The sequence below is a fragment of the Mustelus asterias genome, unplaced genomic scaffold, assembly GCF_964213995.1.
Source record: "Mustelus asterias unplaced genomic scaffold, sMusAst1.hap1.1 HAP1_SCAFFOLD_85, whole genome shotgun sequence".
In the NCBI taxonomy this organism is placed as follows: Eukaryota; Metazoa; Chordata; class Chondrichthyes; order Carcharhiniformes; family Triakidae; genus Mustelus; species Mustelus asterias.
In genome coordinates, this window is record NW_027590139.1 from 806,853 (window position 1) to 834,811 (window position 27,959).

The 27,959-nt window shown below is 44.9% G+C and overlaps 3 protein-coding genes across 3 annotated transcripts in view; 1 reads left to right on the forward strand and 2 right to left on the reverse strand.

The window, feature by feature from the left end:
• Positions 1-21,474, reverse strand: part of LOC144483947 (uncharacterized) — a 49,020-nt gene extending 27,546 nt beyond the window's left edge. The window contains exons 1-3 of the mRNA XM_078202506.1: positions 21,256-21,474; positions 20,684-21,021; positions 5,880-6,253 (exon numbers count right to left, since the gene is read on the reverse strand). Coding sequence (XP_078058632.1) covers positions 5,880-6,253; positions 20,684-21,021; positions 21,256-21,474 — 931 coding nt within the window. The remainder of the gene's footprint in view (positions 1-5,879; positions 6,254-20,683; positions 21,022-21,255) is intronic.
• LOC144483972 (uncharacterized) overlaps positions 1-27,959 on the forward strand; it is a 55,173-nt gene that overhangs the window by 3,431 nt on the left and 23,783 nt on the right. Inside the window, 1 exon segment of the mRNA XM_078202549.1 lies at positions 8,044-8,050. Within this exon segment, the coding sequence (XP_078058675.1) occupies positions 8,044-8,050 (7 nt within the window).
• LOC144483979 (uncharacterized) lies at positions 5,360-12,212 on the reverse strand. Its single transcript, XM_078202555.1, has 3 exons — positions 12,185-12,212; positions 11,576-12,091; positions 5,360-6,649 (listed from the first exon to the last, which is right to left on the reverse strand). Exons 1-2 carry the CDS (start codon positions 12,210-12,212, stop codon positions 11,580-11,582), a joined length of 540 nt encoding a protein of 179 aa, XP_078058681.1. The 3' UTR covers positions 5,360-6,649; positions 11,576-11,579.

Here is a 27,959-nt window from a genome sequence, read left to right on the forward strand (position 1 = left end):
AGCACCGATCCTTGAGGCACACCGCTGGTCACAGGCTCCAGTTTGAAAAACAACCTTCTACAACCACCCTCTGTCTTCTGTCATCAAGCCAGTTTTGTATCCATTTGGCTAACTCACCCTGGATTTCATTAGATTTAACCTTAAGCAACAATCTACCACGCGGTACCTTGTCAAAGGCCTTTCTAAAGTCCATGTAGACAGCATCACCTGTACTGCCCTCATCTACCTTCTTGGTTACCCCTTCAAAAAACTCAATCAAATTTGTGAGACATGATTTTCCACTCACAAAGCCATGCTGACCGAACCTAATCAGTCCTTGTGTCTCTAAATGCTTGTAGATCCTGTCTCTCAAATACCTTCTGACAACTTACAGATGTGAATCACACCGCCCTTTAGTTCCCAGGCTTTTCCCTGCAGCCCTTTTTAAACAAAGGCTCCACATTTGCCACCCTCCAATCTTTAGGCACCTCACCTGTGATTATCGATGATTCAAATATCTCTGCTCGGAGACCCGCAATTTCCTCCCTCGCCTCCCACAGTGTTCTGGGATACACTTCATCAGGTCCCGGGGATTTATCTACCTTGATGCGCTTTATGACTTCCAGCATCTCCTTCTCTGTTATAAGTACACTTCTCAAGACATCACTTTATTTCCCCAAGTTCCCTAACATCCATGCTTTTCTCAGCAATAAATAATGATGAAAAATATTCATTTATGATCTCACCCATCTCTTGTGGATCCGCACATAGATGACCTTGTTGATCCTTAAGAGGCCCTACTCTCTACCTAGTTACTCTTTGGCACCTTATGTATTTATAGAACCTCTTTGGATTATCCTTTGCCTTATCTGCCAAAACAATCTCGTGTCCCCTTTTTGCCCTCCTGATTTCTCTCTTAATTCTACTCCTACACCCTCTATATTCTTCAAGGGATCCCAGCTGCCTATGCATGTCATGTGCCTCCTTCTTCTTGATGAGGGCCTCAATATCTCGAGTCATCCAGGGTTCCTGACTTCTACCAGCCTTGCCCTTCACTCTAAGAGCAATGTGCTTATCCTGAACACTGGTTAAAACACTTTTGAAAGCCTCCCACTTTCCAGACGTCCCTTTGCCTTCCCACAGACTCCCCCAGTTAACTGTCGAAAGTTCCTGCCTGATACCATCAACATTGGCCTTGCCCTAATTTAGAATTTTAACTTTTGGACCTGACCAATCATTTTCCATAGGTATCTTAAAACTAATGGAATTATGGTCACTGGTCCCAAAGTGATCCCTCACTCACACTTCTATCACCTGCCCTTCCTTATTTCCCAAGAGGAGGTGAAGTTTTGCCCCTCTCTAGTCGGGCCATCCACATACTGAATGAGAAATTCCTCCTGAATACACTCAACAAATTTCTCCCCATCCAAGCCTCGAATACTATGTCTGTCCCAGTCAATGTTGGGAAAGTTAAAATCCCCGACTATTACCACCCTATTTTTCTTGGAACTATCTGTAATCTCCTTACATATTTGCTCCTCAATTTCCCACCGACTATTTGGGGGCCTATAGTACAACCCTATCAAAGTGATTTCCCCCTTTTTATTTCTCAGTTCACCCCTTTTGACTCAGTAGGCGAACCCTCGGATATGTCCCCTCTCAGTACTGCCGTGATGTTTTCCTGAATCAAAAGTGCAACTCCCCCTCCTTTCTTTTCTCCTGTTCTATCTTTCCTATGGCATCTTGTTTTTAACTTGTTTTTAAATCACCCAGAAACTCGTGTCTATTTTAGTTTATAATTGTGGATTTATTGGAGCCAGTTAAATGTGGAAATTTTAAGCGTAGCCTGGAGGAATTTGGAATAACTGAGAATTTTATATTGTTGTCACCTCAACCCCAGGTAAAGAACAAAGAGATTGCAGGTGGTAACGTGTTTGGGATTTTAAATTAACAAAGATTAGATGTTGCTGATAAAATGGCTTAAAAAGGGTTAAGTTATAATGAAGGATCTTGGATCTTATTTTAATCAAGGAGTTGTGAGCTTGTAGTGCTCTATCACTTTAAGAAGCTATCGCTGCGAGAGAGAATGCTGAGGATTCATTGACTGAAATTTACGAGCTGTGAGAATCTGTGTGTTTCATTTGTTTTCTGTGGATGTTTGTAGATGTGTTTTATAATTGTTTTGGGCTACATTTGTTAAGTTTTATCTTTCTGGGGAATTAACCTTACCTTGAGTCTTTGATTAAAGGCATTTTTGGAAGTTTTAAAAACAGAATCACAAGAACGCTTAAGTAATTAATTTTGGTTATTGTTGTTGTAAAGCACATGCTAAGTTTCTCTGTTTGTGTATGGATGATATTTGTGGGTTGAATGCTTCAGGCTTTGAGTTTTTCTGTCTGTGATTTAAATCAAACATTTAAAAAAGGAAGTGTAATTAATAAAATGTTTTTTTTCAAAAGTTATGAACTTGGAGCCATATTTACTGGACAGAGACATCTTTCCAGGATATTTTACTAAACATGCAGGAATTTTAATCCGGATAAAACTCACATGTGAGAATGAGAGTTTTAATTTGTAATGGTTATTTAAAATTTGGTACATATGAAATGATTCTGACCAGTCCTGTGTTGGATTGATCTTGGGTTAAACTTCCTGTCAGGTCCAAAGATTTATTCCTGACACAATTAACACAATGAAAAGGAAAATTCTGGCATTGGATACTGAAGAACAGAGTTTAAAAGGAGAGATTATTAAATAGAAATGATTCCCAGACCGTGTGGTCATTAGATTGAAACAAAGGAAGGGTGCTGACATCCATTTGAGAACTTTTAATCCACCCCTTTTCAAACTCAGTCTATGTACAAAGAAAACCCCAAGGATGGTAGATAAGGGGGTCTGGAAAACATCATGATGGGGGCACCTATCTGTTCATGAGATGCTGACAAAGCCCCATAATGCCCAGATACTAATTTAATTGCACCTCTGTAATGTATGTAATCTATCACCATTCTGATTGGATTGTGTCCAGCTGGGATGGACTAAGTAACTGCATAAGAATTGATCATATTCTTTATTGGGTGGAGTTGCACGTGGTCAGCCCCTGTGGCTTCTCCCCGCTGGCCTAGCTCAATAAACTGTTTGTCGATTGAATCAGGTTTGAGTGTTGAATGATTCTTCTGAGTTCATTCCCCCCAACACACTGGGTACATTACCACTTCATCCTCGGGAGTGGCCTGATAGGCCGTGGTCCAGACTACATGTGGCCCTTGGGGGGCCTTTCATGAATCACATGTTTTTGCTTGTTGTAGATGCACATTCAAAATGCTTGGAAGCACAGATCATGAGTAATATTACAGGGCAATTAGGACTAGCTTAGTGGTAAAAACTGGGCGGCATAGACAAGTTGGGCTGAAGGGCCTGTTTCCATGCTGTAAACCTCTATGACTCTAACTACCTTTTTTGTGGCCTGAAGTTCCCACAATTGGAAAGCAGCCAGATTAGTTAAATAGACAGCATTAATTGTGAGACAATTAAATAATAAATGATTCATTAATATATATGTTATAAAGGCTGGAAATATAAATTTGAACACAAGTTTATAACTTTTAGAATTGTAAACACATTAAGAATGGTTAAAATGCTGTGGGAATTACCAGATGTTCCCTTCCCATGCTGACAGAATAAAGAAAGATGAAAGGACTTGTTAACCTTGACTGGAGGGAATGAATCGGCTCCTGTTCAAGATGTCTCAACATTGAATGACTGATGTGAACCAATTATTGGTTGACACTCAGGCTACCCCAAGCTAAGAGATATCGTTTGAGAGAAAGAATTGTCTTAAAATTAAGACAATGTGCGCAATTAGCTAAAAACCAAACCAATGTCATTATTGACAAGTTATAGACCAATTGGCTCATTCCCAACAATTAGCTGAGGATGGCTTTCTACATTTTGAAAGTATAAAAAGGGGGATTCGAGAAACCAATTTGGTAGAAGTTTTTAAAAGTTAACTTTGTTTATAGTTTGTTTATTAGTGTCACACATAGACTTACATTAACATTGCAATGAAGTTACTCTGAAAATTCCCCAGTCGCCACACTCTGGCGCCTGTTCGGGTAAACTGAGGGAGAATTTAGCATGGCCAATGTACCCAACCAGCACGTCTTTTCGACTGTGGGAGGAAACTGGAGCACCCGGAGGAAACCTGCACTTTACTGTTCAAAAATCTATCTATCCTTGCCTTAAAAACATTCAATGAGGTAGCCTCAACTGCTTCACTGGGCAGGGAATTCCACAGATTCACAACCCTTTCTGTGAAGAAGTTCCTCCTCAACTCAGTCCTAAATCTGCTTCCCTTATTTTGAGGCTGTGTCTCCTAGTTGTAGGTTAGGGGGATGAGCAGGGTAAATACTTGGGGTTATGGGACAGGTCTGGATGGGAATGCCCTGTGTGTCAGGGGGATTATATGAGGTTACAAGGATAAGGCCTGTGTGGGATTGTTATCAGTGCAGACCTGATGGGCCAAATGGCCTCCTTCTGCACTGAAAGGATTCTATGATTTCAGAGAATTGTGAAATTGGAGATTACTGAGATAGGGAGGGATAAGGTCATGGAGGAATTTGAAAATAAGGATGTGAATTTTAAAATTGAAACATGACTTGACTTAAAGCCGATGTCGGCTTTATGGATGAATAGGATTTGGATGAATAGGATTTGGATGAATAGGATTTGGTGTGAGAAAGCAGACGGGCGGCAGAGTTTTGGATGATCTCACGTTTCTATGTGGGGAGTGGGGTGAATGTGAGAGGCTGCTCAGAAATGTATTGGAATCATCAAGACTAAAGGTAACAGATGGAGTGGGGTGGAGACTGTGGACATTATGGAGATTGAAATATTTGGTATCAGTGATGGTGTGGATATGTGGTCAGAAACTCATCCTGTTGTTAAATCTGACAGCAAGGCCTGAATTTTTCATCCATTGGGCACACTCACATGGGAGTGCCTGGAAACGGGTGTAATCAGCCCTGGAAATCGGCCCCGGAAAGTGATCTCATGCTGGCTGGCTGATTAACGGGCAGTCAGTGTGAAACGTGCACTGGGAAAGGCTCAGTGCTGCCAGGGAGGGAGGTAAGGGGACGGGGAGGGAGGGAAGGGGACGGGCACTGAGGAAAGCGAGGGTGCTGTTGGTATTTCCAATACACTCCCTCAGGGGGACAGCTGCTGCGGAGCCTGTCTCTCAGCTATAGCCCTGGAAAAAATAAACTGATGGAGCTCCTCACACTTGTTGGAGGTGAGGATGGCAGAGATGGGGAGAGGGAGAACCCTTCAAAAGGAATTAACTTCTGTTAGCAGTATTTAAAAGATGCAAGACACTGTGTTTAACACAAAGCTGATTTATTTGACTCTTATCCAGAATATTTACACCTATAACCGGCCTGGTGTTTATTAACATCAGCAGGACCAGACTCCAGTGAATAATCTTCAATCCTGCAGGTGATTCACAGCAAAACCCAATCACTATAGTTACTTGTGGCCTCGCTGGTGTCTCAGCAGATGGGATGACTGAGTGAATCCCCTCCCACACACAGAGCAGGTGAATGGTTTCTCCTCGGTGTGAATGCGCCGGTGTTTCAGCAGATTGGATGAGTGATTGAATCCCTTCCCGCACTCAGAGCAGGTGAGCGGCCTCTCCCCAGTGTGAATTCTCTGGTGTACAGTGAGCTGAGATGATTTCCTGAATCCAGTCCCACAGTGAGAGCATCTGAACGGTCTCTCGTCAGTGTGAATATGTTGATGGGTCACCAGTTCCCCAGAACTTTTAAAGCACTTCCCACAATCCAGGCATTTAAATGGTCTCTCGTCAGCGTGAACCCGTTGATGGGATGTCAGCTCCACAGAACTTTTAAAGCACTTCTCACAGTTCAGGCATTTAAAAGGTCTCTCATCAGTGTGAACTCGCTGATGTTTCAGTCGGTGAGATGACTGAGTGAATCCCTTCCCACACACAGAGCAGGAAAATGGTTTCTCCCCAGTGTGGATTCGCTGGTGTTTCAGCAGATCAGATAACTGAATGAATCCATTCCCACAATCGGAGCAGGTAAATGATCTCTCTCCAGTGTGAATTCGCTGATGTGTCATCAGGTGGGATGACTGAGTGAATCCCTTCCAACACACAGAGCAGGTGAATGGCCTTTCCCCAGTGTGACCACGTTGGTGTCCTAACAGATTGGATAACTGAGTGAATCCCTTCCCACACTCAGAACATGTGAATGGTCTCTCCCCATTGTGATCTCGCTGGTGTTTTAGCAGACTGGATGACTGAGTGAATCCCTTCCCACACTGAGGGCAGGTGAATGGTCTCTCCCCAATGTGACTGCGTCGATGAGTTTCCAGGTCAGATGGATAACTAAACGCTTTCCCACAATCCCCACATTTCCACAGCTTCTCCCCAGTGTGACTGTGCTTGTGTCTCGACAGGCCAGATGATCAACTGAAGCCTCGTCCACACACACAACACGTGTATGGTTTCTCCTCACTGTGAACAGTGCTTTTTCCTTCCATGTTTAATATTAAATGATATTCAGGTTACGATAAATTGTACACCTCTGTCAGCTCCTGGTGTGATGTTTGGTTTCAGTTTCCTGACTGTAAATCCTCCTCTTCTAAAACCCTGTGAAATTGATTTAAAACAAAAAAACAGGAGTGAGAGAGAACCCACAAAAACACAAAGGCAGCTTGTGAAATTGAGCTGAATGAATCTGGTCATTTGTCTGATACTAATGAACAGTGCTGGATTATCATAAAAACCCAACTGATTCACTAATGTCCATCAGGGAAAGGAACCTACCACCCAGTCTGGGGTCTGTACAGACTCAGGCCTCTACTTAAGGAGAGTACAAGACAGTGGGAGAGAATGGGGAGTAATGCAAGAGGTGAGGTTGTGGGGGGGTGGGGGAGGTGCTGGTGATGGCAGGAGGAGAGGGATTTTACACATCTATAACTCAGCTGGAGCTTTGACAGAATCTCCCAAACCCTCAACTTCCACCACCTGGAAGGACCAGGATCACAAGTGTGAATGAACACCTCGAAATTCACCTTCAAGTCTCACATACTTGGGGATTTTCACAGTAACTTCATCGCAGTGTTAATATAAACCTACTCGTGACATGATAAACTTTTTAAAAAAACTTTAAACACACTGTCCTGACTTGTCTGCCATCCAGTTCTGGATGAACAGATATTTTATATATTGGGAAGACTGAAGCCACTGGTTTCAGTCTTTGCTACAAACTTCACTCCCCAGCCACCGACTCCATCTCTCTCCTTGATAATTGTCCGAGGCTGAACATGATTGTTCACAACCATGGTGACATGTTTCACCTCAGGAATTAGGAGTCGGCCATTCGGTCCATCTGGTCTTTCGCCTCTGTCAATGTTTCAAGTCTGGATGACCGTTCTCCAAACAGTCATTCAGACTCGAAACGTTGGCTCTATTCTCTCTCCAAAGATGCTGTCAGACATGCTGAGATTTTCCAGCACTTTGTTTTTTGTTAAACATTCACTTGATTGCAGTTTGCTGTGGGTAAATCCTCCCCTTCTAACCCATGTAAAATAAGTTTCCAAAACCCATCACTCTCAGTCCAGGATAGAAATTCACAACAATGTGTCTGCCTGCTTTCCGGCTCAGGATTACTTAAGCTGGGGCACATTTTCATTGGAAGCAGATGAGAAAATGTTCACTAGGCTGACTCCTGTGATGAGGGGGTTTGGCTTCTGAGGAAAGGTGGAACAGGTTTATAGTTATTTGGAGAGTAATGAATTGATAGGTGATAGTCAGCATGGTTTTGTGGCAGGTAGGTCGTGCCTTACTAACCTTATTGAGTTTTTTGAGAAAGTGACCAAGGAGGTGGATGGGGGCAAGGCAGTGGACGTGGTATATATGGATTTTAGTAAGGCGTTTGATAAGGTTCACCATGGTAGGCTTCTGCAGAAAATGCAGATGTATGGGATTGGGGGTGATCTAGGAAATTGGATCAGGAATTGGCTAGCGGATAGGAAACAGAGGGTGGTGGTTGATAGTAAATATTCATCATGGAGTGCGGTTACAAGTGGTGTACCTCAGGGATCTGTTTTGGGGCCACTGCTGTTTGTAATATTTATTAATGATCTGGATGAGGGTATAGTTGGGTGGATTAGCAAATTTGCTGATGACACCAAAGTCGGTGGTGTGGTAGACAGTGAGGAAGGGTGTCGTAGTTTGCAGGAAGACTTAGACAGGTTGCAAAGTTGGGCCGAGAGGTGGCGGATGGAGTTTAATGCGGAGAAGTGTGAGGTAATTCACTTTGGTAGGAATAACAGATGTGTTGAGTATAGGGCTAACGGGAGGACTTTGAATAGTGTGGAGGAGCAGAGGGATCTAGGTGTATGTGTGCATAGATCCCTGAAAGTTGGGAATCAAGTAGATAAGGTTGTTAAGAAGGCATATGGTGTCTTGGCGTTTATTGGTAGGGGGATTGAATTTAGGAGTCGTAGCGTTATGTTGCAACTGTACACAACTCTGGTGCGGCCGCACTTGGAGTACTGTGTGCAGTTCTGGTCCCCACATTACAGGAAGGATGTGGAGGCTTTGGAGAGGGTGCAGAGGAGGTTTACCAGGATGTTGCCTGGTATGGAGGGGAGATCCTATGAGGAGAGGCTGAGGGATTTGGGATTGTTTTCGCTGGAAAGGCGGCGGCTAAGAGGGGATCTTATTGAAACATATAAGATGATTAGAGGTTTAGATAGGGTGGATAGTGATAGCCTTTTTCCTCTGATGGAGAAATCCAGCACGAGGGGGCATGGCTTTAAATTGAGGGGGGGTAGTTATAGAACCGATGTCAGGGGTAGGTTCTTTACCCAGAGGGTGGTGAGGGATTGGAATGCCCTGCCAGCATCAGTAGTAAATGCGCCTAGTTTGGGGGCGTTTAAGAGATCCGTAGATAGGTTCATGGACGAAAAGAAATTGGTTTAGGTTGGAGGGTCACAGTTTTTTTTTTTAACTGGTCGGTGCAACATCGTGGGCCGAAGGGCCTGTTCTGCGCTGTAATGTTCTATGTTCTATGTTCTAGGTTGGGTCTTTACCCATTGGAATTCAGAAGAATGAGAGGTGATCTTGGTGAAGCATATTAGATCCTGGGGGAGCTTGACCGGGTAGATTCTGAGAGGATGTTTCCCCTCATGGGGTAATATCGAATTATGGAACAGTTGAAAATAAGAGGTCTCTCAGTTTACACCATGAGGAGAAACGTATTCGCTATGAAGATCATTCGTCTTTGGAAATCCCTTCTCCAGTAAGTAGGAGGCTTGGTCATTGAATACATTTAAGGCTGTGTTAAGTTCATAAGATATTGGAGCAGAATTAGGGCATTTGGCCCATCGAGTGTGCTCCGCCATTTGACCATGGCTGATATGCTCCTCATTCCCATTTTCCTGCCTTCTCCCCGTAACCAGTTAAAAATCTGTCTAACTCCATTAGCACTTCGGGGGAGCGAATTCCAGATTCACAACCCTTTGGGAGAAGTAGTTTCTCCTCAACTCTGTTTTAAATTCGCTACCCCTTATCCTAAGACTATGACCTCTTGTCCTAGAATGCCCCATAAGAGGAAGCATTCATTCCACGTCTACTTTATCCATACCTTTTATCATCTTGTGTACCTCAATTTGATCTCCCCTCATTCTTCTAAATTCCAGAGAGTATAGGCCTATCTCTCTTCATACGACAAACCCCTCATCTCTGGAATCGATCTCGTGAACCTCCTCTGAACTGCCTCCAATGCCACTACATCTTTCCTCAAATAAAGGGACCAAAATTATGCACAATACTCCAGGTGCGGCCTCACCAATGCCTTGTATAGTTCCTTACATTTATATTCTAATCCTTTAGCTATAAATGCCAACATTCCATTCACTTTCTTTATAATCTGCTGTACCTGCATGCTGGTTTCCTGTGACGGGTGAACGAGGACACCTAGATCCTTCTGCACTGGAGCACCCCAAAGTCGCTCCCCATTTAGATAATAAATCGCCTTCCCAACACTCCAGCCCAGGCAACATGCTGGTGACTCTCCTCTGCACTCTTTCCAGTGCAATCACATCCTTCCTATAGTGTTCCTCAGTGTTACGTTCTGTCTGATTCTGTCAGTTGATGTTTCTGAGATTCACCTTGGGACACTCTCCTACATTAAAGGTCTGATATAAATCAAAGTTATTTTTAAATCACATTGTAACAGACTGGGGAAGTCAGGATTAAAACAATATCTGGGTAAATGGAGTTTGGTCACAGATCAGCCGTGACCCCAGTCAATAAGAGAACAGGCTCAAGGGGGATAAATGATTTCCTCCTGTTTCCCAATAAACTTGGGCTCAAACACCAGCTAATGAATGGAAAGTGATGGGAGAACTGAGGGGGGGAAGACACTTCACCAGAAACCAGCACTGGAGTAGAGCTAGAGAGTGGGAGAGGCGCGGGGTGGAAACAAAACAGGAAATGGAGTTGCTCATTCAGCCTTTTGAGTCTGCTCTGTCATTCATAAGACCATAAGACCATAAGACATAGGAGCGGAAGTAAGGCCATTCGGCCCATCGAGTCCACTCCACCATTCAATCATGGTTGATTTCAACTCCATTTACCCGCTCTCTCCCCATAGCCCTTAATTCCTCGAGAAATCAAGAATTTATCAATTTCTGTCTTGAAGACGCTCAACGTCTCGGCCTCCACAGCCCTCTGTGGCAATGAATTCCACAGACCCACCACTCTCTGGCTGAAGAAATTTCTCCTCATCTCTGTTCTAAAGTGACTCCCTTTTATTCTAAGGCTGTGCCCCCGCGTCCTAGTCTCCCCTGTTAATGGAAACAACTTCCCTACGTCCATCCTATCTAAGCCGTTCATTATCTTGTAAGTTTCTATCAGATCTCCCCTCAACCTCCTAAACTCCAATGAATATAATCCCACGATCCTCAGACGTTCATCGTATGTCAGGCCTACCATTCCTGGGATCATCCGTGTGAATCTCCGCTGGACCCGCTCCAGTGCCAGTATGTCCTTCCTGAGGTGTGGGGCCCAAAATTGCTCACAGTACTCCAAATGGGGCCTAACCAGTGCTTTATATTCAGTTAGACTCTGGCTGATCAATTAGTCTTTCTGAACTTGAAGAACAAATACCTGAACAGTTAACTCCAGCTGGTTATAGGGTTATTAACAGCAGCAGAAACACACCACAGCTGAATGAAACACCAGCTGATGAATGGAAAGCCTGTTCCTGTGCTGTACTTTTCTTTGTTCTTAACTGGGGAGAAGACACTTCACCAGGAACCAGCGATGGAGCAGAGTTAAAGAGTAGGAGAGTCCTGTGGAGAGACTACTCAGGAAATGGAATAGGTTGTTCAGCCCTTCAAGTCTGCTCTGTTATTCAATTAGACCCTGGTTGATCCATTAGTCTATCTGAACTTGAACAAATATCTGAATTGTTAACTCAAGCTGGTTACAGCAGTTATTAACAGCAGCAGAAACACACCACAGCTATCAGAATGCACATGGATCAGTGCAGGATGTGATTACCTGTTCAATAACTGGGGAATCGACCTCCAGAAGACTTGTGAACTCGCTGGTGTCTCATTAGGTTTTGTGACTGAGTGAATCTGTTCCCACATATGGAGCAGGTGAACGGCCTCTCCCCGGTGTGAACTCGCTGGTGTATCAGGAGATCAGATGAGTTAGTGAATCCCTTCCCACACACGGAGCAGGTGAAAGGCCTTTCCCCAGTGTGAGCACGCTTGTGTTTCAGCAGGTGAGATGAACTGCTGAATCCCTTCATACACACAGAGCAGGTGAATGGCCGCTCCCCAGTGTGAAGTCGCTGATGAGTGCGAAGGTTGAACATTCGACTAAAACTCTTCCCACACACGGTGCAGATGAACAGACTCTTCCCAGTGTGGCTGCGCTGATGTGCTTCCAGCTGGGATGGAGAACTGAATTCCTTCCCACAGTCCCCACATTCCCATGGGTTCTCTATGGTGTAGATGTCCTCGTGTCTCTCCAGGTTGGATGATTTAATGTCTGTATATTTCAAATATCCTGTAAAAGGAGTTTAGAAACATCATCACTGTCAGTACGGGATCGAAATTCAGAACAGACATTTCTACTTTCTGTGGAACATAGTTTCCTCACTTGATCCTGTAAAGCAGTAAATCCTCATCCTGAACACTTTCCCACCTCCCTGTCCTGCAACCAACTCCCACATTGAACAACCATCTCATATTTCAATAATTGTCCCATGTTTGAGTCCAGTGTGCCAGGCTGCATGGCGTATGGGTGCTGTTTCACCCATAAGATGGATCTGTGCAGCACCCTCTTCCAACTGTTCTGGCTGCCAACCAGCCCATGCCCACCCTCGCAGTTCCAGCAGCACCGCACACAATACTGCTCACCTGCTCCGACAGACTCGTGAAGAATGTCCTTTCATTTTCTCAGAGAGAGTTGGTCAGCCTGGCAAACCGAGTGTGAAATATCTTCACAAATCTTTTCTCCCACTCTCTATTCTGGCTGGGTTCAGTTCTCTTTTGTACAGAGTCAAAATAAAATCAATCAATTATTTTCTCTCCTGGTCACTGCTGGGAGCTGCAGCTTTTTACTGGGGGTGTTGGGGACTCCAGCGGGTGTTTGTGAATCCTCCCCGCCCACCTCCCAGGGTTTCCTTCCTTCCCAGAGATCAGAGTCCTCATTGATTTGAGGCCAAAGTGTAACCTCTTATTTATTGTCCCCCTCCCCCATCCTCTGATGTGAACCATCCTCCAGTGGCTGAGCCAGGATGGGGCCGTTAACCTGGGCCTGTCCCCGGGAGGGAGGGAGGGAGAAGCCCCGCAGCTGCAAACCAGGGAGCTGACAATGATTCTGAAGGGTTTGCGGATCCACAAAGTGTTTCCAAATCCTCGCAGCCACCGCCTAACGCTGACTCCGCTTCTCCGGGACAAAGGACTCTCGCTCCCGAGGCGAACAAAGGAATTGCGCATGCTCCACATTCAGACAGAGTGTCCCGCATGATCAGCCAGACCGGACTGCGCATGTGCCAGATCGTGATGCCCCGGGGAGGGTGATTGACAGCGGCTCCGGACCAATACGAGGGGCGGGTCTGGATGACGCGGTGGGGGTGGTGGGTGGGGGGGTTCGTCCTCCAACCAATCAGGGTGAAAAAGGGGCTCCAACTGAAGCATGCGCATTGCGGGTAATGGCGACGGCAAAGGCTTACTGCTTCGGATCCGTAATTTGTCAGCGGAAAATCGCCGATCGGTGGGTACGATGGAACCGGCGAGTGGACGGGAAGGCTTCAGAAACCGGTTGTGCGATCTGTAAACTCCCCCCAAAATTCTCCAATTACCCCATTTGCATCGAGCGGGTCAAAGATCCCTGAGATCGGCCCACGCGTTAACGACCTCCATCTTTATTGGGGGCAATGTGCGGCAGTGCGCATGGGTGATCGCCATCTTTGTAGGGGGCAATATTGTCAATGACTGGGAGGAGCGGGTTCCCCATTGTTCAGAATGGAGACAACTTGTCCATCAAACTGCATCAACCCTCTGAGTCCCAATGTCTTATTGATGAGGCAGAGCGGTGGCAGAGAAGGAAAGAAATCACAAGATGCTTTATAAATATGTTAAGGGCAAGAGGGTAATCAGGGAAAGAGTGGTTGGTAGATTAGGAATCAATTGCCCATTCGGCAACCTGGGTGTGGAGCCGGAAGATGTATTTGAAGCATTAAAGGAGTATTTTGCATCTGTGTTCACTGTGTGGAAGGACAATGTAGGTACAGAAAGCAGGGATGGGTGTGTGATAGAATTGAACAGATTGTCATTGGTGGTGTGGTAAATAGCGAGGAGGACAACCTTGGATTGCAGGGTGATGCAGACAGGCTGGTCAGACGGGCAGAACAGTGGCAAATGGAACTTAACCCTGAAAAGTATGAAGTGATGAATTTTGGGAGGACAAGGCCAGGGAATATAAAGGACCAGAGGGACATTGGGGAGCATTCCCAATTATCCCTGAAGCCAGCAGGACAGGTAGATAAGGTGGTTATGTTGGAGCTGTATAAACACTTGTTACTCATAACTCGAGTCCTGTGTGCTGTTCTGTTTGGAACACTATAGGAAGGATGTGATTGCATCAGAAAGGGAGCAGAGGAGATTCACCAGGATGTTGCCTGGGCTGGACCATTTCAACTATGAAGAGTGGCTGGTTAGGCTGAGGTTGTTTTCCTTAGAGCAGAGAAGGCTGAGGGGTGACCTGACTGAGGTGTACAAGATTATGAGGAATATAAATCAGGTAAATTGAAAGGAACTTTTCCCCTTTAGTAGAGGGGTCAATAACCAGGGAGATAGATTTAAGTTAAGGGGCAGGAGGTTTAGAGTGGAGTGGAGGAATAACCTTTCACTCAGAGGGTGGTGGGAATCTGGAACTCACTGTCTGAAAGGGTTGTAGAGGCAAGAACCCTCACAATATTTAAGAAGCATTTAGATGAGCAGGTGAAACACCATAGCATTCAAGGTTATGAACCAATTACTGGAAATGGGATTAGAATAGATAGGTGCTTGCTGGCCGGCACAGACATGATGGGCCAAAGGGCCTCTTTCTATGCTGTAAAACTCTATGCTGCTAAATGGAGGGAATTTCTGTTCATCCAGTACAAGATGTCAGATAAGTCAGGGTGATGTGTGACTTGAAGGGAATTTTGGAGGGATGATGTTCACATACACCTACTACCCTGGTCCTCCTCGGTGCTGGAGGTTGGTTTATTTGTAAATAAGTAAAATTCCCTCCCGTCACCCCATGTCGCTCCACTTCTCACCCTCTCCCTCCCCTCCCATAGAGAAGAGCCTGGTGTCAGTCCAGAAAAGGTAGTAAGTTCCCGTACCAGTGAACCAGTTAAGTTTTTCACAACAATGTCAGTTTTCATGGTCACATTTTTCTCGTATCTGCCCAACAAATTACCAAATTTGTTCAGCTCGATTTCACAGCCTGCTTTTGCGGCTTGTCTCTCATTCCCTTTTCTCGGTTTTGAAATAATTTCACAGGGCAATTGGAAGGAAGGATTTGCAGTTGGAAAACTCAAACTAAACATCGCATCAGAATCTGATGGAGTCACTCAATTTATCCAAACCTGAAATCATTGTGTTGTAAACATGGAAGGAGAAAGTACCATTCACAGTGGGGAGAAAGCGTCCGTGTGTTGTGTGTGTGTGGATGAGGCTTCATCTGATTATAGAACCTGGAGAGACACAGGACACCCACAGCATGGAGAAACTGTGGAAATGTGAGGACTGTGGGAAGGGATTCAGTTACTCAGTTATACTGGAAACTCATCAGTGCGTTCACACTGGGGAGAGGCCATTTACCTGCACCGAGTGTGGGAAGAGCTTCGTGAATTCAACCAACCTGCTGAGACACCAGCTCGTTCACACTGGGGAGAGGCCGTTCACCTGCACTGAATGTGGGAAGGGATTCACTCATTCATCACATCTGTTGAGACACCAACCAGTTCACACTGCAGAGAGACCTTTTAAATACACAGACTGTGTGAAGTGCTGCAAAACTTCTGGGAACTGAAGCACCATCAACATGTTCACACTGACATGAGACCGTTCAGGTGCTCTCATTGTGGGACTGGGTTCACACAATCATCTGACCTCACTGTCCACCAGTGGATTCACACTGGGGAGAGGCAACTCACCTGCAAAGAGTGTGGGAAGGGATTTGCTCAGATGTCCACTCTGCTGACACACCAGTGGATTCACACTGGGAAGAGACCATTCACCTGCCCTGAGTGTGGAAAGGGATTCATTAATTCATCCCACCTGCTAACGCACCAGCAGATCCACACTGATGAGACTGAACTGCGGAAAGTGCAACAAAAGTTCCAGGGAACTGCTGTCTCATCAACGAGTCCACACTGACTAGAGACAATCCAAGTGTTGTCATTTTTGGTCTGAGTTCAGGTAACCTCTTCCCACTGTACACCAGTGCATTGACACTGAGGAGAGAATGTTCACTCCCTCTGAATGTGGGAAGAGAGTCACTCATTCATCCCATCCGCTGAGATCCAGTGATTTCAGAAATAACTACATTGATTGTATTTTACTTTTAATCACAGCCAGCACTAAATCGCATTCTTTGGGGTCTGTTTCTACTGCTGATGATAAATTCCAGGCCAGTTGTATGTTTTTAATCTTCTGGTTAAAAGTTAAATAAATCAGCTTTATGTTAAGCTGAGTGTCAATCTTTTTGATATCTCCAATATGTTAGGAGTTTTTGAGATGCTCTGCCCATTCCCTCTTTCCTCCATCCTCACTTCCAATAACAAGTGTAAGCAGCTCATAGAGCTTCTTTAAGATTGAGAACATCCAATGAATTACCTCTACTACTTCCAACAGCCCACCAGAAAAATACTGCTTCTAAAGTTCCTCATTGTCTGAGCTCTGAACCTGCATCTTCCTCTGGGTTCTGTCACCATTTAATTGGGACCATCAGTGGTGGTGTTTTTAACCCAGCATTCCCCATGGTTGAGAGTATCCCCTTTCCACAGCACAGGAGAGCAGTGGGCAGGCCTGGTTCTGCCCTGTGTTTGGAGCATCCGCAGTGTCAGCCATGACTATGAACAGACATTTCTCTCTCGGATCCACGATGGGTAAAAGGTGGGATGGCGGGAGGAATGGATTTGGTGGGTGGATAGAGATTCTCTGGAAACCTGTTGTGTAAACTGCAAATCCCAAATGAGAAGTTACTGAATGGACACAAGGGGAATTATCCCGGTGACAAACCTGGAGCAGGAGGAGAGAATGTTGTGAATTTCTATCCTGGATGGATTTCGGAAACTCCTTTTGCAGGGGGTTAGAAGAGGAGGATTTACACACGGCAATCTCAAACTAAAGAAAGGTTCATCTCTACAGGGTGGTACAGTGGTTAGCACTGCTGCCTCACTGTCAGTGTGGAGTTTGCACATTCCACCTGTGACTTCAGGGGTTTTCTCCAGGTGCTCTGCTTTCGTCCCACAGTCAAAAGATGTGCAGGTTAGAGGATTAGTGGGGTAAACGTGTGGAGTTGCTGGCGGTGGGCCTGGGTAAGATGCCCTATTGCAGAGTCAGCACAGACTCGATGGGCTGAATGGCCTCCTTCTACACTGTAGGGATTCTATGATTCTTCGGATACAGGTCTTCAAATGGGATGGACAGGTAGATATGGACAGAATGTTTCCACTGAGACATGAATACACAGTAAATAGTAGTAAATCCAAACACTTAAACCCAGACACCAAATCCAGAGACCACTTACACCCAGACACCAAATCCAAGTAATCCAGAAACCTAAAGTCATGTTCTGGGGACCTGGGTTCAATTCCCACCATGGCAGACGGTGGAATTTGAATTCAATAACAAAAAAATCCGGAAATAAACTTTTAATGAAACCATTGCCGATTGTTATAAAAAACTCATGTCCTTTCGGGAAGGAAATCTGCCACCCTTTCCCGGTATGTTCCACATGTGACTCCAGATCTATAGCAATGTGGGTCTTTAAATGGTCCAGCAAGCCATTCAGTTCAAGGGCAATTAGGGTTGAGCAATGAGTATGGACAGAGTAAATAGTCAGAAACTGTTCCCACTCAAGAGAGCACCAAGAACTAGGGCACAGATTCAAAGTATTTAGCCAAGGAGTAAGAGTGATGTGAGTAAAAATGTTTCACTCAGAGGTTGGTTGGAGTCTGGAACAAATTCACTGAGGAGGTCGTGGAGGCAGGTTCTATTGAGGTATTGAAAAGAAAATTAGATTGCTATCTGAAAAGAAAGAATGTGCAATGTTACAGGAATAAGGCAGGGAAGTAGGACTGGGTATAATGCCCTTTCAGAGACCCAGGACAGACTCAATGGGCTGAATGGTGTCTTTCTGCACTGTGAGGATTCTGTGTTTCTGTCACAGACCCCACATCATCAGCATTGGAACTGAAACTCCCATCATTACATCAACACCAGAACCACGATGGAATTTCAGAAAACTGGGAAATCTTCCGAAAGGCAATGACACCAACATCAGGTGGGTTTCACCAAGCACCCAATGTCTTCAATAGATTGATAGGATTGATGAAAGTTCAGAGTTTAATCCGGGAGAAGATGAATCAGAGAACAGAAATAATCTTGAGCAAGAAAAGGCCCAAATAATGGCACTGTCAAAAACAGGAGATCAATCATTCTCCTCTTATTATGGAGAAATCCAAAACACTGTGTTTGAATCAAAGCTGATTTAATCAAACATTTACAAACAACATCACTGCACACACCAGCTTTCATGCTTATTAATATCAGCAGCAACAAACTCCAACTGTCAGAATGAACATGGTTCAGTCCTGGATGTCATTAACAGCAGATTCTAAATCCAATCCCTTCAGTTACTTATGATGCGATTAGGCAAGAATTAGGGGGCATAAGATGGGAACAGAAACTGTCAGGGAAAGGCACTGATGAAAAGTGGAACTTTTTCAAGGAACAAATACTGGGTGTCCTTGATAGGTATGTCCCTGTCAGGCAGGGAGGAAATGGCCGAGTGAGGGAACTGTGGTTCACAAAAGAGGTGGAATGTCTTGTGAAAAGGAAGAGGGAAGCTTATGTAGGGATGAGGAAACAAGGTTCAGATGGCTCGATTGAGGGTTACAAGTTAGCAAGGAATGAGCTGAAAAAGGGGCTGAGGAGAGCAAGGAGGGGACATGAGAAGTCCTTGGCGGGTCGGATCAAGGAAAACCCCAAGGCTTTTTACTCTTATGTGAGGAATAAAAGAATGACCAGGGTGAGGTTAGGGCCGGTCAAGGACAGTGGTGGGAACTTGTGTATGGAATCAGTAGAGATAGGCGAGGTGATGAATGAATACTTTTCTTCAGTGTTCACCAAGGAGAGGGGCCATGTTTTTCAGGAAGAGAAGGTGTTACAGGCTAATAGGCTGGAGGAAATAGATGTTCGGAGGGAGGATGTATTGGCAGTTTTGAATAAACTGAAGGTCGATAAGTCCCCTGGGCCTGATGAAATGTATCCTAGGATTCTTTGGGAGGCGAGGGATGAGATTGCAGAGCCTTTGGCTTTGATCTTTGGGTCCTCACTGTCCACGGGGATGGTGCCAGAGGACTGGAGAGTGGCGAATGTTGTTCCTCTGTTTAAGAAAGGGAATAGAAATGACCCTGGTAATTATAGACCGGTTAGTCTGACTTCGGTGGTTGGTAAATTGATGGAAAAGGTCCTTAGGGATGGGATTTACGACCATTTAGAAAGATGCGGATTAATCCGGGATAGTCAGCACGGATTTGTGAAGGGCAAATCGTGCCTCACAAATTTGATAGAATTTTTTGAGGAGGTAACTAGGTGTGTTGATGAAGGTAGGGCGGTTGATGTCATATACATGGATTTTAGTAAGGCGTTTGATAAGGTCCCCCATGGTCGGCTTATGATGAAAGTAAGGAGGTGTGGGATAGAGGGAAAGTTGGCCGATTGGATAGGTAACTGGCTATCTGATCGAAGACAGAGGGTGGTGGTGGATGGAAAATTTTCGGACTGGAGGCAGGTTGCTAGCGGAGTGCCGCAGGGATCGGTGCCTGGTCCTCTGCTCTTTGTGATTTTTATTAATGACTTAGAGGAGGGGGCTGAAGGGTGGATCAGTAAATTTGCTGATGACACCAAGATTGGTGGAGTAGTGGATGAGGTGGAGGGCTGTTGTAGGCTGCAAAGAGACATAGATAGGATGCAAAGCTGGGCTGAAAAATGGCAAATGGAGTTTAACCCTGATAAATGTGAGGTGATTCATTTTGGTAGGACAAATTTAAATGTGGATTACAGGGTCAAAGGTAGGGTTCTGAAGACTGTGGAGGAACAGAGAGATCTTGGGGTTCATATCCACAGATCTCTAAAGGTTGCCACTCAAGTGGATAGAGCTGTGAAGAAGGCATATAGTGTGTTAGCTTTTATTAACAGGGGGTTGGAGTTTAAGAGCCGTGGGGTTATGCTGCAACTGTACAGGACCTTGGTGAGACCGCATTTGGAATATTGCGTGCAGTTCTGGTCACCTCACTATAAGAAGAATGTGGAAGCGCTGGAAAGAGTGCAGAGGAGATTTACCAGGATGCTGCCTGGTTTGGAGTGTCGGTCTTATGAGGAAAGGTTGAGGGAGCTGGGGCTGTTCTCTCTGGAGCGGAGGAGATTGAGGGGAGACTTAATAGAGGTTTATAAAATGATGAAGGGGATAGATCGAGTGAACGTTCAAAGACTATTTCCTCGGGTGGATGGAGCTATTACAAGGGGGCATAACTATAGGGTTCATGGTGGGAGATATAGGAAGGATATCAGAGGTAGGTTCTTCACGCAGAGAGTGGTTGGGGTGTGGAATGGACTGCCTGCAGTGAAAGTGGAGTCAGACACTTTAGGAACATTTAAGCGGTTATTGGATAGGCACATGGAGCACACCAGGATGGTAGGGAGGGGGATAGCTTGATCTTGGTTTCAGATGAAGGTCGGCACAACATCGTGGGCCGAAGGGCCTGTTCTGTGCTGTACTGTTCTATGTTCTAGTTACTTGTGAACTCGCTGGTGCCTAAGCTGTGTGGATGAACGACTGAATCTCTTTCCACACACTGAGCACGGAAATGGCCTCTCCCTGGTGTGAACTCGCTGGTGTGTCAGCAGGGTGGATGACTGAGTGAATCCCTTCCCACACACTGAGCAGATGAACGGCCTCTCCCCAGTGTGAACTCGCTGGTGATTAAGTAGGTTGGACATCCAAGTGAAGCCTTTCCCACAGAAAAAGCAGGTGAAGGGTCTCTCCCTGGTGTGAGTGAGTTGGTGCATCAGCAGATCCGTCTGGCTTTTAAAGCACTTCTCACAGTCAGGACATTTAAACAGTCTCTTATCAGTATGAACAAGTTGGTGTGTCAGTAGGTCGAATGAACGGGTAAATCCCTTCCCACACACGGAGCAGGGGAACAGTCTCTCCCCAGTGTGAGTGTGTTTGTGGTTCAACAGATCATTTTTCCTTTTATAGTTTTTCTCACAGTCAGAACATTGGAAAGGTCTCTCCTCACTGTGGATACGAAGGTGTGACAGGAGGTGGGATGAGTTTGTGAAGTCTTTCCCACAGACGGAGCAGGTGAATGGTCTCTCCCCAGTGTGAACACGCCGGTGTCTTAGAAGGTGGGATGATTTAGTGAATCCTTTCTGACACACAGAGCAAGTGAATGGCCTCTCCCCAGTGTGACTGCGGTGATGAATATGTAATTCAGATGGGTAATCAAATCCCTTCCCACAGTCTCCACATTTCCACGGTTTCTCCCCAGTGGGACAGCACTTGCGTTTTGACAGGTTTGATGAGCGACTGAAACCTCGTCCACACACAGAACATGTAAACACCTTCTCCCCATTGTGAACGGTGCTTTTTGATTCCATGTTCAGAAGTCGATGATGTTCAGGCCCTGATGAGTTGGGTGTCTGTCAGATCCTGATGTGATGTTTGATCTGAGTTTCCCACCTACAAATCATCCTCTTCCAATATGCTGTAAAATTAATTCAAAAAGGAGAAAAAAACAGTGATAAACACAAAGGTAGGTTGTGAAATTGAGCTGAATGAATCCGGTAATTTGTGGAGCCGGCACAAGGAAAAAGTGACCACGAAAGCTGCTGGATTGTGATTAAAAACTCAAATGGTTTGCTAATGTCCTTCAATGCAGGAAACCTGCCACCCAGTCCAGATCTACACAAGAATTCAACCTTAATGGGAGGAGAAAGATAGAGATGAAACAGGGAGGGAATGAACGGTAAGGACTTTATACATCTACAACTGGACAAGAACTTTGACAGAACCTGCCAAACCACAACCTTCACCAACTCAAAGGATGCAGGAAAACTATCACCTCCAAATGTCGCTTTCAATCTCAAAACAACTTGTAATCGTGAGGTAACCTATAACCTCCTGCATTTAAGGGGCAATTTAGCCTGGTCAATCCACCTAACCTGCACACCTTTGGGGTGTGGGAGGAAACCGGAGCACCTAAAGGAAACTCATGCAGTCACAGAGAGAACGTGCAAACTCCACACAGTCACCCAAAGCTGGAATCGAACCCGGGTCCCTGGTGCTGTGAAACAGCAGTGTTGACCACTGTGCTACCCTGTGCCACTGTACTATGTTGCTCAGAAATAAGTTTTAGGATTTTGGCCGAGTGATTGTGAAGGCAGAGCAGTATACTACCAAGTCAGAATAGTGTGTGATTCTGAAGAGTAAATGCAGGTAGTGGGGTTTCCATGCACAAACTGCCCTAATCCATATTGGAGAAGACGTTTGTAGTTTTGGAAGCTGCTGTCAAAGGAGGTTTAGCCAATTGCTGGTAATTCCAGTAATGTCCATGTTCCAGTTATTAATTTGAAAATTTTCTAAATGTAAATTTTACAAAAATACCCGACATAACTACTTTTTCCTTACTTGAAACACAGCTTTAAATGGTCCGTTTGTTTCTAGATTCAGTTCCATGAGCAACGCCTTCAACTAAGAACATAAGAAATAGGAGCAGGAGTAGGCCATCTAGCCCCTCGAGCCTGCCCCGCCATTCAATAAGATCATGGCTGATCTGACGTGGATCAGTACCACTTACCCGCCTGATCCCCATAACCCTTAATTCCCTTACCGATCAGGAATCCATCCATCCGTGCTTTAAACATATTCAGCGAGGTAGCCTCCACCACCTCAGTGGGCAGAGAATTCCAGAGATTCACCACCCTCTGGGAGAAGAAGTTCCTCCTCAACTCTGTCTTAAACCGACCCCCCTTTATTTTGAGGCTGTGTCCTCTAGTTTTAACTTCCTTACTAAACAAAATCAAAACACTGCAGCTGCTGGAAATCTGAAATGAAAAGAGAAAACGTTGGAAATACTCATCAGGTTAGACAGCATCTATAGAGACAGAAATAGAGTTAATGTTTGCAGTCACTGATGCTCCTCTAATAAAACGCATACCAATAGCTGCTGTTTAATGGGGCCGTGGATCCCACAATCCCCTGTGCCCCAGAAACAGCTCTATCCATCACACACATTTCCCATTATGACACTTCTATGTCAAGAGGGCGAGCTGTTTAAAAGTCGTCAAGTTCCATTTTTGCGTGTTGATGTTCATTAAAGATATGGATCGACTTCCCCCTCATTATGTATCAATTTCAGATACTTTGGTCGAGAATTTCCATTCCCCTACTTCCTGGTGGATAATGGATGTCTTGAGCACTTCGATTACAGTACAATTTGATTCCTAATTTTATTAACTGCATCCCTATCCCTAATTTTCACATCGCAGCAGAAAAAGCTACTGTTCACAAATGAGGAGTTTCGATGGCGTGCGTTTTACCCACCATTCCTCGCGGTGGGGAATGTCCCCTATCCACAGCACGGGAGAGTTGTGCATGCGCAGTGAAGCAGTGTTTGACGCATGCGTAGCGTGGACGATGGCAATGGAGAGGGACGTTCCTCTGTCTCATCAGCAACCGGTTAGGATGCGGATACATGGAGGGAGGATTGGAACCAGCAGATGGACGGAGATGGTTTCTAAATATCTGGTGAAGGTCTCAAACCTCTAAAAGTAATCCGCAGGTTCCGTGTTTGCAGCTTCAGGTCTTTTTCCCGAGACGAGGCGAGGTTAACAGCCGCCATCTTGATTCAGCAGGGAGCGGAGCGAATGCGCTGGTGTCTTGGTGACGCAACAGTGAGTGGGTGGGGCTTCAGCGTTTTCTGCTCCCGACTGGGTCCTAGTGACCGGATAGCACAGCAGACTGAGTAACAGGTTCTAAACAGCTTCACCCACTCCCAGGCGGCAGCTAATGTTTGCAGCCGAGAGGAGTCCATGGGCCATGTACATACTCCAGAAGTTGTTTATTCCTGTTTGGCGCAAGAGTGGTAAGGGAATTGTGGCCAAGCCATGGCTTACAAGGGAAATTAGAGATAGAATCAGATTCAAGGAAGAAGCATTCAAATTGGCAAGAAAAAGCAATAGATCCGAGGATTGGGAGCAGTTTAAAATTCAGCAAAGGAGGACCAAGGGATTGATTAAGAAGGGAAAAATGGAGTATGAAAGGAAGCAAGCAGGGAACATAAAAACTGACTGTAAAAGTTTCTATAGATATGTAAAGAGAAAAAGTTTGACAAAAACGAATGTTAGAAACAGGAGAATTCATAACGGGGAATAAAGAAATGGCTGAGGAATTAAATTTGTACTTTGCTTCAGTCTTCACAAAGGAAGACGTGAATAATGTACCAGAAGTACTGAAAGAAACATGTTTTAGTCAGGGGCTGAAGGAAATCAGCATCAGTTGAGAAGTTTTTGGGGAAATTGATGGGATTGAAGGTGGATAAATCTCCAGGTCCAGATAAGCTTCATCCCAGAGTATCTCAGGAAGTGGTCCTGGAAATAGTAGATACATTGGTGGTTATTTTCCCAAATTCTTTGGAATCGGTAATAGTTCCGACAGATTGGAGGGTAGCTAATGTAAACCCACTATTCAAAAAGGGAGGGAGAGAGAAAACAGGGAACTATAGACCAGTGAGCCTAACATTGGTATTGGGGAAGTTGCTGGTGTCTATTATCAAGGATTTCACAACTCGGCATTTGGAAGGCAGTGGTATAATCAGACAAAGACAGCATGGATTTACAAAAGGGAAATCATGCTTGACGAATCTATTGGAATTTTGTAAGGATGTAAGTAGTAGAGTTGACCGAGGAAAACCAGTGGATGTGGTTTATTTAGACTTTCAGAAGGCTTTCGACAAGGTCTCACATAACAGACTGCTATGTAACGTTAAAGGACATGGGATTGCAGGTAATGTCTTGAGATGGATAGAAAGCTGGTTAGCAGATAAGAAGCGAAGAGTTGGCATAAATGAGTCTTTTTCTGAATGGCAGTCAGTGACTCGTGGGGTTTGTCAGGGATCTGTGCTTGGACCCCAACTCTTCACATTATATATTAATGATTTGGAAGAGGGAACGGAATGTATTATCTCCAAGTTTGCAGATAATACCAAGTTGGGTGGGAGGGTGAGCTGTGAGGAGGCTGCAGAGATGCTTTAGCGTGATTGGGACTGGCTGAGTGTGTGGGCATCAGCATTGCAGATGCAGTATAATGTGGATAAATGTGAGATTATCCACTTTGGTAGCAATAATAGGAAGACAGATTATTACTTGAATAGGTGTAAATTGAGGGAGGTGTATACTCAACAAGATGTTTGATTCCTCGTGCATCAGTCGCTGAAAGTAAGCGTGCAGGTACAGTAGGCAGTAAAGAAGGCAAATGATATGTAGGCCTTCATAGCAAGAGGATTTGAGTATAGGGATAGGGATGTTTTGCTGCAGTTGTATAGGGCGTTGGTGAGGCCACACCTGGAGTATTGTGTACAGTTTTGGTGTCCTTATCTGAGGAAGGATGTCCTTGTTATAGAGGGAGTGCAGCGAAGGTTTACCAGGCTGATTCCTGGGATGGCAAGTCAGTCATATGAGGAGAAACTAAATCGGTTAAGATTATACTCACTGGAGTTTGGAAGAGAGAGAGGGGATCTCATAGAAACTTAAAAATTCTAACACGGTTGGACAGGGTAGATACAGGAAGAATGTTCCCAATGGTGGGGGGAGTCCAGAACCCGGGGCATAGCTTGAGGATAAGGGGTAAACCTTTTAGAACTGAGGTGAGGAGAAATTTCTTCACCCAGAGGGTGATGAATGTGTGGAATTCACTGCCACAGAATATAGATCAAGGGATATGGGGGAACGGGAGTGGGGTGGGGGGGATTAGGATATTGAATTTGATGATCAACCATGACCATAATGAATGGTGGAGCAAGCTCGAAGGGCTGAATGACCTACCCCCACTTCTAGATTCTATGTTTCAGTGTGAGAAGTTGCCTGAAGCGGTGGCAAAGAATTTGGTTACACTTCAGCCCCAGGCTCCTCATGTTTACATAGAAACATACTAGAAAATAGAAGTAGGGAGGAGGCTATTCGGCCCTTCGAGCCTGCTCCGCCGTTCATTATGGTCATGGCTGATCATCAAATTCAATATCGTAATCCCGCCTCCCCCCACCCCCACCCCCCGTATCCCTTGATCCCCAAGAAATGTATCTAATTCCTTATTGAAATCAGACTCTACTACTTTTGAGGAAGGGTCTTCCGAAGATTCAAGACTCTGAATGAAATAAAACCTTCTCAGCTCTGTCTTCAATGGGCAGCACTGTTTTTTAAACAGTGACCCCCAGATTCTCCCATAAGAGTAAACATCCTCTCCACATCCAAGACCTTTCAGAATCTTGAAGGTTTAAATTAAATTGCCTCTTACTTTTTTAAAGTTGAGCAGAAGCTAAACTTGAGCAGAGAATGTCTCTGGTGTTATTATGTGGTCATGATGTGGAGATGCCAGCGTTGGACTGGGGTAAACACAGTAACAGTTTTAACAACACCAGGTTAAAGTCCAACAGGTTTATTTGGTAGCAAATACCATTAGCTTTCGGAGCGCTGCTCCTTCGTCCGATGGAGTGGAAATCAGATTTTCCAGTCATAGAGTCATTCCAGCACAGAAGGAGTCCATTGGATAACTCGAGTCCATGCTGACTCTCACTGTAACTTCATAGTTTTTCAGTTTTTTTGTGATTTTCACAGTGAGTTCATGCAGTGTTAATGTAAGCATGCTTGTGACACGAACTAATAAATTATCAAAAGTAAACTATAAATCCTCTGTCACGCAATTCTGTCAGTCTGGAGTGGGTCCCATTCTGTAACCCTGCAGCACCCATCTAATCTCATTTAGAAATTATTGATCATTTCTGCTTGACTACCCCCACGGCACAAGTTCAAGATCATAATTAATCACAACCCCCTGTATCTTAACCAACTGGAGCCATCCTATCCATTAAATATATTTTTAGTTCAGTCATAGCAGAGATATTTGTATCATCGATAGTCACAGGTGAGGTGCCTGAAGACTGGAGGGTGGCAAATGTTGTGCCTTTGTTTGAAAAGGGCTGCAGGGAAAAGCCTGGGAACTGCAGGCCAGTGAGCCTCACATCTGTGGTGGGTAAGTTGTTGGAAGGTATTTTGAGAGACAGGATCTACAGGCATTTAGAGATGCAATGACTGATTAGGGACAGTCAGCATGGCTTTGTGAGTGGTGAAGAAGGCATTCAGCGTGCTTGGTTTCATTGGTCAGAACATTGAATACAGGAGTTGGGATGTCTTGTTGAAGTTGTACAAAACATTGGTAAGGCCACACCTGGAATGCTGTGTACAGTTCTGGTCACCCTATTATAGAAAGGATATTATTAAACCAGAAAGAGTGCAGAAAATAATTATTAGGATGCTACTGGGACTTGACGGTTTGAGTTATAAGGAGAGGCTGGATAGACTGGAACTTTTTTGTCTGGAGTGTCGGAGGCTTAGGGGTGATCTTATAGAGGTCTATAAAATAATGAGGGGCATAGATCAGCTAGATAGTCAATATCTTTTCCCAAAGTAGGGAAGTCTAAAACTAGAGGGCATAGGTTTAAGGTGAGAGGGGCAATTTTTTCATACAGAGAATGGTGAGTGTCTTGAACAAGCTGCCAGAGGTAGTAGTAGAGGCGGGTACAATTTTGATTTTTAAAAAGCATTTAGACAGTTACATGGGTAAGATGGGTATAGAAGGATATGGGCCAAATGCGGGCAATTGGGACTAGCTTAGGGGTTATAAAAAAAGGCGGCATGGACAAATTGGGGCGAAGGGCCTGTTTCCATGCTGTAAACCTCTATGACTCTCGAGACTGTCTGGCAGTCTGCATGGAGATTTTCAGCTCTCTGTGTCCAGGACAGGAAGCAGTGAGCATGGATCTGTCAATCAGCCTCAATCAGCCCCTTCAGGAGAATTGAGAGGGTGAATA

What these genes read in the sequence shown, in the direction of transcription:
- LOC144483979 (XM_078202555.1), bottom strand. Translation starts at nt 12,212, where the DNA reads ATGAGGATTTACTGCTTTACAGGATCAA. An exon ending in TTACTGCTTTACAGGATCAA is followed by an intron (nt 12,092 to 12,184) that starts GTGAGGAAACTA and finishes CTCCTTTTACAG; the next exon opens with GATATTTGAAATATACAGAC.